General features: G+C 44.8%; 1 protein-coding gene across 1 annotated transcript in view; it reads right to left on the reverse strand.

Moving 5' to 3' along the window:
* Window positions 1-14,909, reverse strand: part of lrch4 (leucine-rich repeats and calponin homology (CH) domain containing 4) — a gene marked incomplete at its 5' end in the record, with an annotated part of 40,660 nt that overhangs the window by 25,474 nt on the left and 277 nt on the right. Inside the window, 4 exons of the mRNA XM_079491383.1 lie at window positions 2,313-2,559; window positions 6,379-6,484; window positions 6,695-6,824; window positions 11,891-12,035. Of these exons, the coding sequence (XP_079347509.1) occupies window positions 2,313-2,559; window positions 6,379-6,484; window positions 6,695-6,824; window positions 11,891-12,035 (628 nt within the window). The remainder of the gene's footprint in view (window positions 1-2,312; window positions 2,560-6,378; window positions 6,485-6,694; window positions 6,825-11,890; window positions 12,036-14,909) is intronic.

The raw sequence follows: 14,909 nt of genomic DNA on the forward strand, positions 1-14,909 counted from the left end.
TGAGCTTGTAGATCAGCTATTTTCCGGTTGAATGACACTTGGCACGCAACTAAAGTATAAATCCCACTACCAGAATAGGGTGACCCTCACACTGTAACTCTGTCATTTTTCAACGGTTTCAGACGCGGGGCGGCTCGCCGGAATTGGGGCGCAACCCTGGGCGTGTTCCTGAGGGGTCTGGATGTTGCGGGGGGGGGGGGGGGGGGGGACCCCGGGGCGGGGACTCCCACACGGTACAGTTGTTAAATCAAATCTTTGCTTCCGAGATTGGGGCCCCGGGGCCAATCACATATCATTCTGGGGGTCCTTGACATGAAGTAGTTTGAGAACCACTGACATAGAAACATGGGTTTTTCAAAAAAAATAGCAGATCTACAAGCTCATAGCGCGCCACCGAGTGGCGCGCTATGAGCTTGTAGATCTGCTATTTTTCAATAGCTAAATTATAACATAATGTTTAAAACACCAAAACCCCTAACCTTACATCTGAATGTCTAATCCTGATCCTAACCTCAACATGAATCTTTTCCTGATTGTAAATATCTCTTTTTCCCCCCAACCAAAAAACAACAACCATTTTTCTTGTGAGGACCAGTAAAATGGTTCATCAAAACGTCTATTTCTCATATACTTGCGGAGACAACTATTAGTAACACACGCAGGCACACACACACACACACGTCACAGCGCGGGGTTTCAGAGAGGAAACATATGGTTTCCTAATCCATTACCTCTCTCTCTCCCCTCCCCGGCACCTATCCTGTCCGTCACACACACTCAATCTCCCTCTCTCCGTCTCTCGCTCCCTCCGTCTCTCTCTCTCTCTCTCTCTCTCTGTCTCCCTAGTCTGGGAGGTGATCCGTTACGCCTCATCAATGTTTCATGAAAGCCATTCCTTCCCTTCCGTCACTAATCTGATGTCTGCTGTCAGTTCAGTGGCCTTGTGTGGTTAGAGTGTCCGCCCTGAAACTGGGGAGGTCAGGGGTTCCATCCACGGCCGGGGTCATACCAAATACTGTAAAAATGGGACATAATGCCTCCCTGCTTGGCACTCAGCCTCAACGGGTTGGATCGGGGGGGTCAAATCAACTAATCAAATGATTCTCCGAGTGTGGCACGGCTGCGGCTCACCGCTCCAAGAGATCTCTCTCTCTCTCTCTCGTGCAACGTGTGTAGGAAGTGATTCTGCAGCAAAAGCAGCTTTTGTTGTATTGTACGGCTTGAATGTAGGGCAGGGTTCTCCAGTACCAAAGACCGGTGCTTTGTCAAACTCGGGAAATCTTGTGTATGTATAGAGCTTAAACCCTGCTGTGCCAAACACGAGAACCTGAGAAATGTTAAGAGTATGAATGTGGACTCGAGACCAGCCTCGAGTCAAGGAAAACTGGAGTATGAATAGGCCTTTGATTTGATTTGATTTAGCACAGTATAAAAACAATACCATACAGTTGGGTGCCACCGATATTGTCCCTCATCATTTGATCCATTTAGGCCTGACCTCAACATTTTAAGAAATCCTTCTAAATCCTCCAGTTTTCTGAAATAAATATTTTCACGATTTTTCAAAAATAGCAGACCTACAAGCTCGTAGCGCGCCACTCGGTGGCGCGCTATGAGCTTGTAGATCTGCTATTTTTCAATAGCTAAATTATAACATAATGTTTAAAACACCAAAAGGGGTTCCCGCCCAAAATGGGTTAACTGTCCTTTTGCACAGATCACGCAAACCTCAGCAAAAAGAAAAGGACAATATCGATGGCCTCCAACTGTACGAAAATATAAAAAGGGAAAGTGCCAGGTGGAGGCAAGAAGCCCACGGGGCTTATACGAGGCCTCCACCTAAGTCAATTAAATGAAAGTAAATTAGGTCTTAACCCATTTTCACCTGAGATCAGATTCTATGTCAGCCGGTCTTCGATTTTTCAAAAATAGCAGACCTACAAGCTCGTAGCGCGCCACTCGTGGCACAGATCTATGAGCTTGTAGATCTGCTATTTTTCAATAGCTAAAGCATAACATAATGCTAACGCCAAAAGGGTTTCCCGCCCAAAATGGGTTAATGTGAATGGGCTCCTCGCAATATGGATATAATACATTTATTTCATTGCATTGTAGTGACTCGTGACTCGAGTGGACCTCGGTGGGGGAGGAGTCCCGAGTCCCTTCATTTGGTCTGAGACAAGAGTCAAGACCGAGTCAACTATGAGCTATGAGCTTGTAGATCTGCTATTTTTCAATAGCTAAAGCATGACATAATGCCAACACCAAAAGGGGTTCCCGCCCCCAAAATGGGTTAATTAAACAACTCTCACCAGCTGTTGAAGGCGGTGGGTCTCAGGTGGGTCTCCATCTCCTCCTGTCTCCTCCTGTGGGCCTCCAGGTGGAGGTACTTGAAGACGTGGTACTGTCCCTTGGAGCAGATGTGCGCGGGGGGCAGCAGCAGGGGGTTGTTGTCCAGGGACATGCTCTGCAGGCTCCGCAGACGCCGGTAGCACACGGGGACGTGGGAGATGCGGTTGCACGACACGTCCAGGCGCACCAGCGGCAGGTCGGCGATCTCTGAGAAGGGAGATCCGGTGGCGTTACAGTGCGTTTTAAGAGCGGGAGAACAATGGCGAGCGATCCTGAATTGACCTAATCGGCTGCTATCACCAGACGATGTCGCCCGAAAAGATGAATTATTTGTATCTTTTCAGGCGACGTTCCTCCACCTATCGCCTGTTCACCTGCTAACGCCAGTAGTCGCCGGGTTCCAAAGACCAGTGGCGTGCACAGATAGACACTAGGGGGTGCTAGAGCACCCCCTGCCCTTTTGGCAATGTGCCCTTTTGAAAAAAAGAAAAAAAAAAGATTTTTCAAAAATAGCAGACCTACAAGTTCATAGCGCGCCACTCGGTGGCGCGCTATGAGCTTGTAGATCTGCTATTTTTCAATAGCTAAAGCATAACATAATGCTAACACCAAAAGGGGTTCCCGCCCAAAATAGATTAAGGCAACCGGCCGGTTCCACGCGCTGCACAAGGTGCCCTTTTTTAACTTGAGCACCTGCCCCTCTAAATGTCTGTGCACGCCACTGCCAAAGACAAATAATGCACTTCCGGAAAATGTGTCCGTCTGTCGCCCGCTGTTAAATCGCACCGTTCGGTTTCGTTATGTCACACTTTTTTTTTCTTTATATCCCACGAAAGAAACTTGCAGCTTCGCACAGGAGGGAGTGGATGTGGGGGATTATTTTCGTGTGTGTGCCCAATGGACGACTCATTATTTTCTGGGTGTGAGTACTTGCTGGGTACAAGCTTGTAGATCTTGTATTTTTAGAAACATCGTGAAAACGTGTGCCAATCTTTTAATTTTATATTCTTTGCTTTCACAGCAAACGTTTTTTAGAGAGAGACCCCAGAAGCAAATATAAGAGTTAAAAAAACTTTTTGAGAACCACCGATATAGAAACAGGTTTTTCAGAGAACAGTCGTGATTTAGGAGACATTCTGTCTGGTCTCAGGCCTCAACATTCTTCTTAATCCTCCAGTTTTCTGAAATAAATATTTTCACGATTTTTCAAAAATAGCAGACCTACAAGCTCGTAGCGCGCCACTCGGTGGCGCGCTACGAGCTTGTAGATCTGCTATTTTTCAATAGCTAAATTATAACATAATGTTTAAAACACCAAAAGGGGTTCCCGCCAAAGAAATGGGTTAATGCATACGAAAACAGCCGATCTACAAGCCCACGGCGTGTGGTGAAGTTGTACACGAGATGACAAACATCATAATTCAGTCAGATATGCAGTTTGCACAGTGACAGCTCCGTACCATACCGCGCGTCCCACTTGAGATTAATGTTTGTCCCAAATACATATTTTATTATTGTCCCCCGGATGACGGGACATCATAGTCGCCAGCCCTGACATGGAAATGTAGTTTTGTGAGTTTCATAACTTGAAATAGCAAATATCAATATCAATAGCTATAGTATAACATATTGCTATAAACACCAAAAGGGGTTCCTGCCCCAAAATGGGTTAAAGGAGAATTCCATACTAAAAGGCTTTCTTACCTTTCTTTGTAGTTGTTACGTCCCCACCAAAGAGGTCCAGGTGTTATTTTGTGCAAAAGCTTCTTATTGGCTATTTCCCCTACCATAAGCCCTCAATGAATTGCATTGAATGGGAATTGAATGGGGCTATGGGGTGTTGTGCTAATTCGCTTATTTCCTTCGCTCAAAATTATTATTCTTTTGTATATATCCTCTCTTCATAATGTAAATAATATCCCAAGCGGCACACTTTACTACTTATTTCAATGGAAATAAGCGAATTAGCCCAACACCCCATAGCCCCATTCAATTCCCATTCAATTCATTGAGGGCTTATGGTAGGGGAAATAGCCAATAAGGAGTTTTTGCACAAAACAACCTCTTTGGTGGGGACGTACAACAACAATGACAAAGAAAGGTAAGAAAGCCTTCTAGCATGGAATTCTCCTTTAAGGGGATAGGGGCGGGGTGTGGATCCCTGTTCTGGGACCATGAAAGTATAGGTGAGCAATTTGAACGAAAGATATCCTTTCTGCACGCTCACAATGTGTTGCGTTGTTGTGAGCATAGACATATATACGTAGACGCCCTTTCCGGCTCTGAGGCGCGTGTCACCATTGAAGGCACAATTTTCCCGACATTCCTTGCAAAGCATTAGCGGAAGCAAAGCGGATGACAAGCTTCCGCGTGCGTAACATAAGTCCTGGAAAAGACGCGCTGTGATTGGCCAGTAGTCACTTGAGTGACAGCGAGAGACATGGAGGAGTCACAGGAGTGACGTCACTTGGGCAGCGACGCAGTCGCCTTCAGCAAATGCCTTCAGCACTTCTAAATAAGAAAGCTGCGGAGAACTGTTGCTTTGTGTTCACTCTTTAATGTTTTCTGTTAGTAATCTAATCCCCCCTGGCTCTGATGTTGTATTGTTAATAACTTTGTTGTTTGTGTTTGTTTGTTTGTCTTGTTTTGTATTGTAATGTATATTGTCATGACTGTTATAAAGATTTGTTAAAAAAAAAAAAAAAAAAGCCTTCAGCACTGCACTTCCGCCTTCATTGGGATACACGTCGCTCCAATGAACTGCAGCGGCAAATGAGGCATCTATTTCTTATAATATCTATGGTTGTGAGCATACAAATCTGGGGAAAGGGAGGGGTCCATAGTATAGTCCCCTGGGGTACTCCGGTCAATGAAGTGATGTCCATAGAAGAAGGCTTAAGTGGTTGAGGAAATTGGACTTACGGTAAGTCGACTGATATGCTGCCGGTGCGTCACATGATGAATAGTTGATGAGGCTCACTAATGATACGATGCTAATCAGCATCTAAAGTGTTCATCTGCTACAGCTGGGGGATGCTGCAGACCAGTTGGTTGTCCAACCGGTGGTCACGGGAACCACCTTTAACCCATTTTGGGGGCGGGAACCCCTTTTGGTGTTTAGCATTATGTTATGCTTTAGCTATTGAAAAATAGCAGATCTACAAGCTCGAAGAACCACTGACATAGAAACATAGCTTTTTCAGAAAACTGTCAGGATGTAGAAGACGTTTTTTTAGAATCTGATCTCAGGTCAAAATGGGTTAAGGGGGTTCCAGGCAGGGACGGCTCCAGGGGCGGCAAGGGGGGACTTTAGCCCCCTCTGGTGGAGGCTTAGCCCCCCCCCCTAAGCCCCCCCCCCCTTAAAAAAAAGCCCAATTGACTGACTTCTATGTAAACCAAGATTCATTAGCCCCCCCTCTAAATAGCCGCCCCCCCCCAGTCACAATTTTCTGGAGCCGTCGCTGCAGGTTCCCAGGTGATCCCCAGCTAAATGACGGAGAGTTGGTGTAACCAAATGTACCCTTATAGATCTGAGAGCGTAAAATGAAACCCCGGGGTCCATTTGGTTTCATTGCATACGCTCTCAAGAGTTACATGTTGTTGTTTTAAAGCATCTGCCTCAACCTACTCAATCACATAAAACCCTGCATTCATATTTCACAACTGTCCGCATATTTTGAAATTGAAACCTTTCGCATAAAAACCTGGAGGGTCTAATACTACTAAAGACTCATGCATGGAGAACGCTTGGACATTATTATAGTCCTTTGTCTTCTAGACTAGTTATCTTTTTATATTATATATACTTTGCTTTTAGCCCCTACCAGGAGGACGTATTGTTGTATCCTACTGACTCACCTGCCAGTGAGGAGCCTCGTATTGTTGTATCGTGTGTGTGTGTGTGTGTGTGTGTGTGTGTGCGTGCGTGCGTGAGTGCGTGTGAGTGTGTGTGTGTGTGTGTTGCGTGCTTGTGTACGTGCATGTGTGCGTGCATGCGTGTGTATTTGTGTACGTGCGTGCGTGTACCTTCAGGCAGCGTGGTGAGCTGGTTTCTCCGCAAGTTCAAGTCCCTCAGACTCTCCAGCTGACCCAGCTCTGCAGGCAGACACTGCAGCTCGTTACAGCTCACATCCTGACAGAACAACACACAACATCAGTGAATGAATGAATGAATGAATGAATGAATGAATGAATGAATGAATGAATGAATGAACGAGGTGTGTGTGTGTGTGTGTGTGTGTGTGTGTGTGTGTGTGTGTGTGTGTGTGTGTGTGTGTGTGTGTGTGTGTGTGTGTGTGTGCGCGTGTGTGTGCGTGTGTTTGTGCGTGCGTGCGTCAGGTACCAGCTGTCGGAGGTGTGTGAGGCTGTGTATGGAGGCGGGCAGTGAGGACAGCTTGTTGTTGCTGAAGATGAGCACTCTGAGCAGGGGGAGCTGACACACTGCTGCTGGGAGGCTGGAGAGCAGGTTACGACTGGAGAGAGAGAGAGAGAGAGAGACACGCACGCACACACACACATGTTGTTATTGATTGACTTATAACCTGTTAAATACTAGGACAGGGTTTTGCCAGACACTGGGTCAACGCGGGTCCCATTTTTGTGGTTGCGGACCCAGGTCACAACTAAGTATGCAAAGGCGAAACCTATGTAATTTATGTAGACATTCTATAGTGTATACCGGTACTCATAGTTTCATTGTACAGATATAGAGCGTCGCAGTCCTGCCCCCTACCATGGACCAGGAAATGATTCTCCGTTCATTTTCCTCATAGACATTTCAGAAAGTATTTATTTAAAGACGTTTACGCCGCGGACAAAGCCAACTCGAGTCGTGACAAATCATGACAACAAACACAATTTTTGGGGCCGAAAAAATAATTAGAAAGAAGAAAAAAAACGGCAGGTTACAACACTTTTTTTGTTGTTTTTCTTCTTTGCAATTATTTGTTTGGTCCAAAATATTGTTTGTGTTGTCATGAGTTGTCACGACTCGAGTTGGCTTTGTCCGCGGCGTAACCGTCTTTAAATAAATACTTTCTGAAATGTCTATGGGAAAAATGCATTGGGATTCATTTCCTGGTCCCTGGTAGGGGGCGGGACTGCGACGCTCTATTCTACTATATTTTACAGATGTTAGGTTCTTAGCTTGCTTATGATCCTTGATGACTATTTCTATGTATTTGAACATCCATATGTTGATGCTGATGTGGTCAGATCAACATATGTGACCAGATTTGACTGAGAGCCTTCCATCGCGCAAATTCCAGCTTTTCACCAGAGGAGAAAACATTTTTTCATTTGTTTTTGTTTTTCAAATGAGTTAATAGCACAGGCAGACTCTTCACATACCAGAGCAAGTCTGAAATAAGTGTCAGAGCTGAAATCGTGTAAATATGAAATAAATGCTTAATAGCTAGGTGTAAATGGTAAATGGTGCATTTATATAGCGCCTTTATCCAAGGCGCTTTACATAGATTGTGCATTACATTCACCCATTCACACACACATTCATACACCGATTGCGGCGGAAGCCATGCAAGGTACCAACCAGCACATCGGGAGCAATTTGGGGTTCAGTGTCTTGCCCAAGGACACTTCGACATGTAGACAGGAGGAGCCGGGATTCGAACCGCCGACCCATGGATCATTGGACGACCTGCTCTACCTCTTGAGCCACAGTCGCGTGTAATGTTAGAGACCACAGAAGTGAACCTTTCAAGCCTGTTTTCTCAACTCGCTGTTTTCTGCAAGACATTACTCTGTCAGAGTTGTCAGAACAGGTCAGCTCCATATATGGAGATCTAAGGGTGGCAGCAGGGGCAGTGTCTTGAGTGTACAGGGTTTAATGAGGGCCCAGGTAGGGACGGGCCTGTTGAGAACTCCAGTTTTTGCCAGGCTGCACTAATAACTTTGGGGCGGGCCCGTCTAGAGTTTGAATGGACAGGTATCAGTCGAAAGGGAGACATCGAAGAGGAAGGATGTATGGGGAAGGATCAACATATGGAATGTCATAACATGTCAGCTCCATATATGGAGATCTAAGGGTTTGAGGTCAGTTCCTGGCCAATATTGATGACATCAGGGATCTCCACCCCTGATGATGTCACGTGATGTCACAAGGGGTGGTCAACCAACCAACAGACTGACGGGAAATGCACGATTTCATAGTAAATGCAACCTGTGGTCGCAAATAAAATCATATATAATTTATTTTTCCTACATTATACATAAATAAAACACAAAATATCGAGCTAAAACGTTTGTGAACCATTGTACTAGCACACACACACACACACACACACACACACACACACACACACACACACACACACACACACACACACACACACACACACACACACACACACACACACACACACACACACACACACACACACACACACACGTCATGGCGGAGGTATGCACCTGGACCTACTAAATACACACACACAGGTGTATTGGATTTCAAAGCATCGGCCACTCTGACACAAGCCTGTTTGGTAACTCTAGTGGTTTACATTTGGTGTGAATGTCATGCCTCTTTCTCGTGTGTGTGTGTGTGTGTGTGTGTGTGTGTGCGTGCGCGCGTGCGTGCGTGCGAAAATAGGTCTTAGTAAAGTGGTTAAGGGAGAGACAGACAGAAATGGCATGTGTGTGTTGTTCAAAGGCCTTTGTCTAACGAAATAACTACTACCTCCCAAAATACCTCCTATTTCACCAGCAGGGATGTTGAGAGTAGCACAGAATAACAACTACCTTCCAAAATACATCCTATTTCACCAGCCCAGTGTAAATGTTAAGGGTAGCACACAGGACTCAGTGGCGTGCACAGATAGACACTAGGGGGTGCTAGAGCACCCCCTGCCCTTTTGGCAATGTGCCCTTTTGAAAAAAAAAGAAAAAAAAAACTTTTTTCTTCTTTTTTTTTGATTTTTCAAAAATAGCAGACCTACAAGTTCATAGCGCGCCACTCGGTGGCGCGCTATGAGCTTGTAGATCTGCTATTTTTCAATAGCTAAAGCATAACATAATGCTAACACCAAAAGGGGTTCCCGCCCAAAATGGATTAAGGCAACCGGCCGGTTCCACGCGCTGCACAAGGTGCCCTTTTTTAACTTGAGCACCTGCCCCTCTAAATGTCTGTGCACGCCACTGACAGGACTTGTATATTGTTGATGTCGAGTGGAAACCTTGTATGTCCAGAACTCTTCATTTTTTCAATATTTAAAAATAGAAATGAAAATGGCAGATCCACACGCTCACAGCGCTTGTAGATCTGCTTTATGTCCCTAAAACCCAAAATGTGTGGAAGCAGCAGTTTCTATGCTCCACATACTACCTGGAACAAAGGCCTCTTAAGTTATTTTAACCCATTTTGACCTGAGATCAGATTCTAAAAATGTCTTCTACATCCTGACAGTTTTCCGAAAAAGCTATGTTTCTAATGTCAGTCGTTCTTCGATTTTTCAAAAATAGCAGACCCACAAGCTCGAGCTTGTAGGTCTGCTATTTTTCAATAGCTAAAGTATAACATAATGCTAACACCACAAGGGGTTCCCGCCCAGAATGGGTTCAATCTGACTTGGACTGAGGTACTTTTGTTTTTATTGTATAGTTCTCTACTGCACTATAATTTTTATTTATTTATTTATTTATTTGACAGGGACAATGCTCATTAATCAACATTTCAGTTTTCACTTCCATGTAAATGTGCCAGAGTTAGCCATAAGCTAATTTTCATCTGTAGTCCCTGAGCAGGCTCTTAAAAAGGTAGTAAAACTAAACATACAATGACACATACAGTACAATACAATGCAATACAAAAACACAATACAACGGATAAAAGAAAGACAGAGTGTAGTGTGCCAGCACACAACACCATGCGTTGATGCCATGTGTGCATATGTGCCAGCACCCAACACTATGTCCATACAAAAACACAATACAATACTGTACAATACAGGAACAGATCAACATGGTACAGGGGACAGAACAACTGCAAAGTGAAGTGAAAAATGACACCGGTGATGAATACTAAATAGTGCTAATTGTTATTGTACTTATTTTGTTTCATGCATCCTAATGTCATTGTAATAATTGTGTTTCCTTCGCGTGATGTTCCGTGTAAAGCACGTTGAATTGCCTTGTTGACATGTGCAGCTGTGGGATTAAAACTGCCGTGCCTCGCTATATTCACTACTGTTGACACAAATGTCAGAAGAGGGGCATTCACTCAGGGAAACAAACATTAAAAGGTTGAATCCTAGACACAGGTTGTTTCGGGCTGACAGGTAACGGAAAAGAGACTGGAATCAGACCTTCATCAGGCAGGATGCAACAACAAATGTCTAAGTGGTCGGTAGAGTAGTAGACTAAATTAACTTACTACACCAACTAGTTTTATTTGTAAGAATAGCACCTCCTCCACACATTATCACCTAGGGACCCGTTCTAAAACGATGAGTGTAAGCACACTTCAAGGCATTAGAGTACATAGTCCTGTCCTGTTCTTTTGAACCAGGAGCTGCTAGCTAGTGACGCTCGCCCTCATTTTGTATTCCCGCCAACCTCACGCCGACCGCTCGGTGGGGGCGCGTCTTGTATTTGATTTACTGAGAGTAAGGTTAGAAATAAGTTTAGTGTTAATCCATTGAGACCTGGAACGCATCCATGTCACGTTAGCGTTTAACCACATTAACCATTAACCCATTTTGGGGCGGGAACCCCTTTTGGTGTTTTAAACATTGTTATAATTTAGCTATTGAAAAATAGCAGATCTACAAGCTCATAGCACGCCACCGAGTGGCGCGCTATGAACTTGTAGGTCTGCTATTTTTGAAAAATCGTTAAAATGTGCCTCAAATCTTTCCGAAAATTGTCATGATTTAGAAAAGTTTTTTTTTTAAATTTCGACGTCAGGCCTGATTGGGTTAAGGGCCTTGCAAATGGAGAGCGAGGAACGCACACGTTGTTGCCTGGATCAACGACAGGTCTGCTCAAGAGGGGCGCGACAACGCAAGCGTAGAAAAATCCGAATCCAGGTCTGGTGAGTCGCGAGCGTGTGCACAAAACGAGCACGCGCGCAAACAAATTCACGGGGCCGTGCTCACGTAAATACGCTTGCGTTGTCGCACCGCGACTTCTCCGAGCAAAAACGCAGGTCTCATCGAAAATGAACAATAGGCGCGTTTTATCGCTCCACTGTTTGCAAGGCCCTTAAGGCATAGTTTTACTGGCATTAAAGGACCACTTCACCACTTTTCAACCTACCTTCATATAATTGGTCCTCACTAATGTTCATGATTGAAAAAAGCAAAACAAAAATCTACTCCATCTGTGTCTCACAGAAACCCATCCACCAGTGACATCATCGATGGGAAATCCAAAAGTTGCAATGCCGATAATGGACACCATCGTTCTCATGTTAGTGAAAATCTAAACATCTTTTAAAATAATCTGCCGGGGGACAGGGGTAGGGGTAAGGCTCAGGTTTGGGGACAGGGACAGGGACAGGGTTAGAGATATAGGGGTAGGGTACCTGAGGTTGAGGTAGGTGAGGGCCTGCAGGTGGCACAGGTTTGGGGACAGGGATCTCATTCCGTTGTGGTACAGGATGACGGTCTCCAGACTGATGAACTGACACAGCTCCTCTGGAAGCTCGCACAGGCGGTTCTTGGACAGGTCTGAAAGAAAACACACAGACACACACACAATGTGTTATTATTATTCTGTTGAGGAGGACTGGACGGAGAACGGCCTGGGGGTCCTTGGGGAAAATGTGGTTGTTTAAAACCCATTTTGGGCGGGAACCCCTTTTGGTGTTAGCATTATGTTATGCTTTAGCTATTGAAAAATAGCAGATCTACAAGCTCGCAGCGCGCCACCGAGTGGCGCGCTACGAGCTTGTAGGTCTGCTATTTTTGAAAAATCGTAAAAACGCGGCACAAATCTTTGAATATATTTTCTTTCAGAGCGAACGTTTTTTTTTTTTTTTCGATGTCAGGCCTAAATGGGTTAAAAACAAATGCAGATCTACAAGCTCACAGAGCTATGTGAGCTTGTAGATCTGATGAAGAAGAAGAAGCCAACACCAACTTGTCCAATTCTACCATACTTGGAGACATTTGGCCTGCGCGCGCACGCACGTACACACACACACACACACACACACACACACACACACACACACACACACACACACACACACACACACACACACACACACACACACACACACACACACACACACACACACACACACACACACACACACACACACACACACACACACACACACACACACACACACACACACACACACACACACACACACACACACACACACACACACACTTACTTTCAGTTCCGCTGACTGTTCAGACTCCATGCTGGACTGTGTCTTCACAGCAGTCAGAACAGAACACCCACCACGGTGAGAAATAGCATCGCCGCGAGGGACAGACAGACCAAACTATAAAGACGGATTCTAGAAACCAGCGGAACCCAAATATTAAACCATTTTGACCTGAGATCAGATTCTAAAAAATGTCTTCTACATCCTGACAGTTTTCTGAAAAAGCTATGTTTCTGTGTCAGTCGTTCTTCGATTTTTCAAAAATAGCAGACCTACAAGCTCATAGCGCGCCACTCGGTGGCGCGCTATGAGCTTGTAGATCTGCTATTTTTCAATAGCTAAAGCATAACATAATGGTAACACCAAAAGGGGTTCCCGCTAAAAATGGGTTAACCAGCAGTATTACACGGCTTCATTGAATGCTTGATTCGGATTGGTCAATCGCTGAATTCAGCGGGGGTGTTATTTCTTGATAATGACCGCTCCCGCTCTATAACAGGCCCGATGGCTAATCAGCGCCAGCTTGGATCAAAGCCTGCCTCAGAGCACTCGGCTCATATCAATCCGCACCACCGCATCAGCGCCGTAAAAGAGGTGCCGTCCCGGTGCAACTTTTTAAAAGGAACTACTTTCTTGAGCGGAATAACCTACAGCGGACATATTTTGTATGCTAAATAGTCTAAATAAAATCCATGTTACTTATACGCCTTTTGTGTCAACCGTCTATTTATTCATGTAAGTAGCTGTGTGATAAGTGGGACAATGCATTGTTATGAGTCATGCGACGCATTGTGAGCTTGTAGATCTGCTCTTTTCAAATGATTTCATACAGTCTGAATTTGTGAAATGGGACATTCTGCTTTAGGTACTTTAAAAGGTATATTGAGTGATTTCACTAAATTCAAATATCACTTATTTTTTCTGTTTTGTTGTGATAATCCTCCCTACTATAGAGTGTGCTGACCATATAAGGAGTTCCTCCCTGTCCCCAGTTAACCCCTGGGGGTCAAAAAACCTTAGGTTTCGTTTTTGGATAGGTGGCCCAATCTTCAATCAATCAGGATAGAGAGGGGCCTTCCGCCAATCATGATCGAGCGGGGGTCTTGGTGTGCGTGCTGTTGGCCTGTCGCGTGTCCCCCCCACTGTAGTGTGTGCATGTGCACATCTTGTTACCGGGGTGGTCCGGGGGGGGTTCCAAATCACCCACATCACTGAATGCTCCTTTAAGTACATTTTTATGCAATACTTTTGTACTTTTAATAGAGTGCATTTTGAATTCCGGACTTTTACTTGTAACTTGTACTTGAGTATTTCTAGTCCTATGTTGCAGTATTGATACTTGATACTTAGGTAAAACATTTCACTGAAACTCAGCATAACTAGCAAAACCCTGAAGAACCAGTATTAGACAATGATTCAAGTATGATGTCATCGTGACTCACACACACACACACACACGATGCTTAGACCGTGTCCTCCAGATGACCTGGAGAAAAAAAAGTATGATCTAATGCGAGTGTGTATGGGCTCACATGCACATGGGCGCACACACACACACACCACACACGCCCACGTCATGCGTGCCTCCAGGGCACTGCCAGCCTGAGAATACACATTTTTGCACTTGCTCGCTCAAACTTAGTCGCTCCACACACACACACACACACACACACACACACACACACACACACACACACACACACACACACACACACACACACACACACACACACACACACACACACACACACACACACACACACACACACACACACACAGTCAGATTCCTTTCCTACTTTGGCTTGGTATGTTACATTTCGTCTGGAAACCTCAAAGTTCCAATCGAAAAGCACCAAAAGTAGCAGATCTACAAACAAGCTCAAAACGCGTCTCTTTCACGATGGGTTTCGAGCTTGTAGATCTGCTGTTTGTGATGCTTTTCTGTGACACTGTAGTGTGATCAATTAGGGCGTTAACGATTTTGGGCGGGAACCCCTTTTGGTGTTAGCATCATGTTACGCTTTAGCTATTGAAAAATAGCAGATCTATAAGCTCGTAGCGCGCCACCGAGTGCGCGCTACGAGCTTGTAGGTCTGCTATTTTTGAAAAATCGAAGAACCACTGACACAGAAACATAGCTTTTCAGAAAACTGTCAGGATGTAGAAGACATTTTTTTAGAATCTGATCTCAGGTCAAAATTGG

The sequence above is a fragment of the Electrona antarctica genome (assembly GCF_951216825.1).
Source record: "Electrona antarctica genome assembly, chromosome: 21".
Lineage (NCBI taxonomy): Eukaryota > Metazoa > Chordata > Actinopteri > Myctophiformes > Myctophidae > Electrona > Electrona antarctica.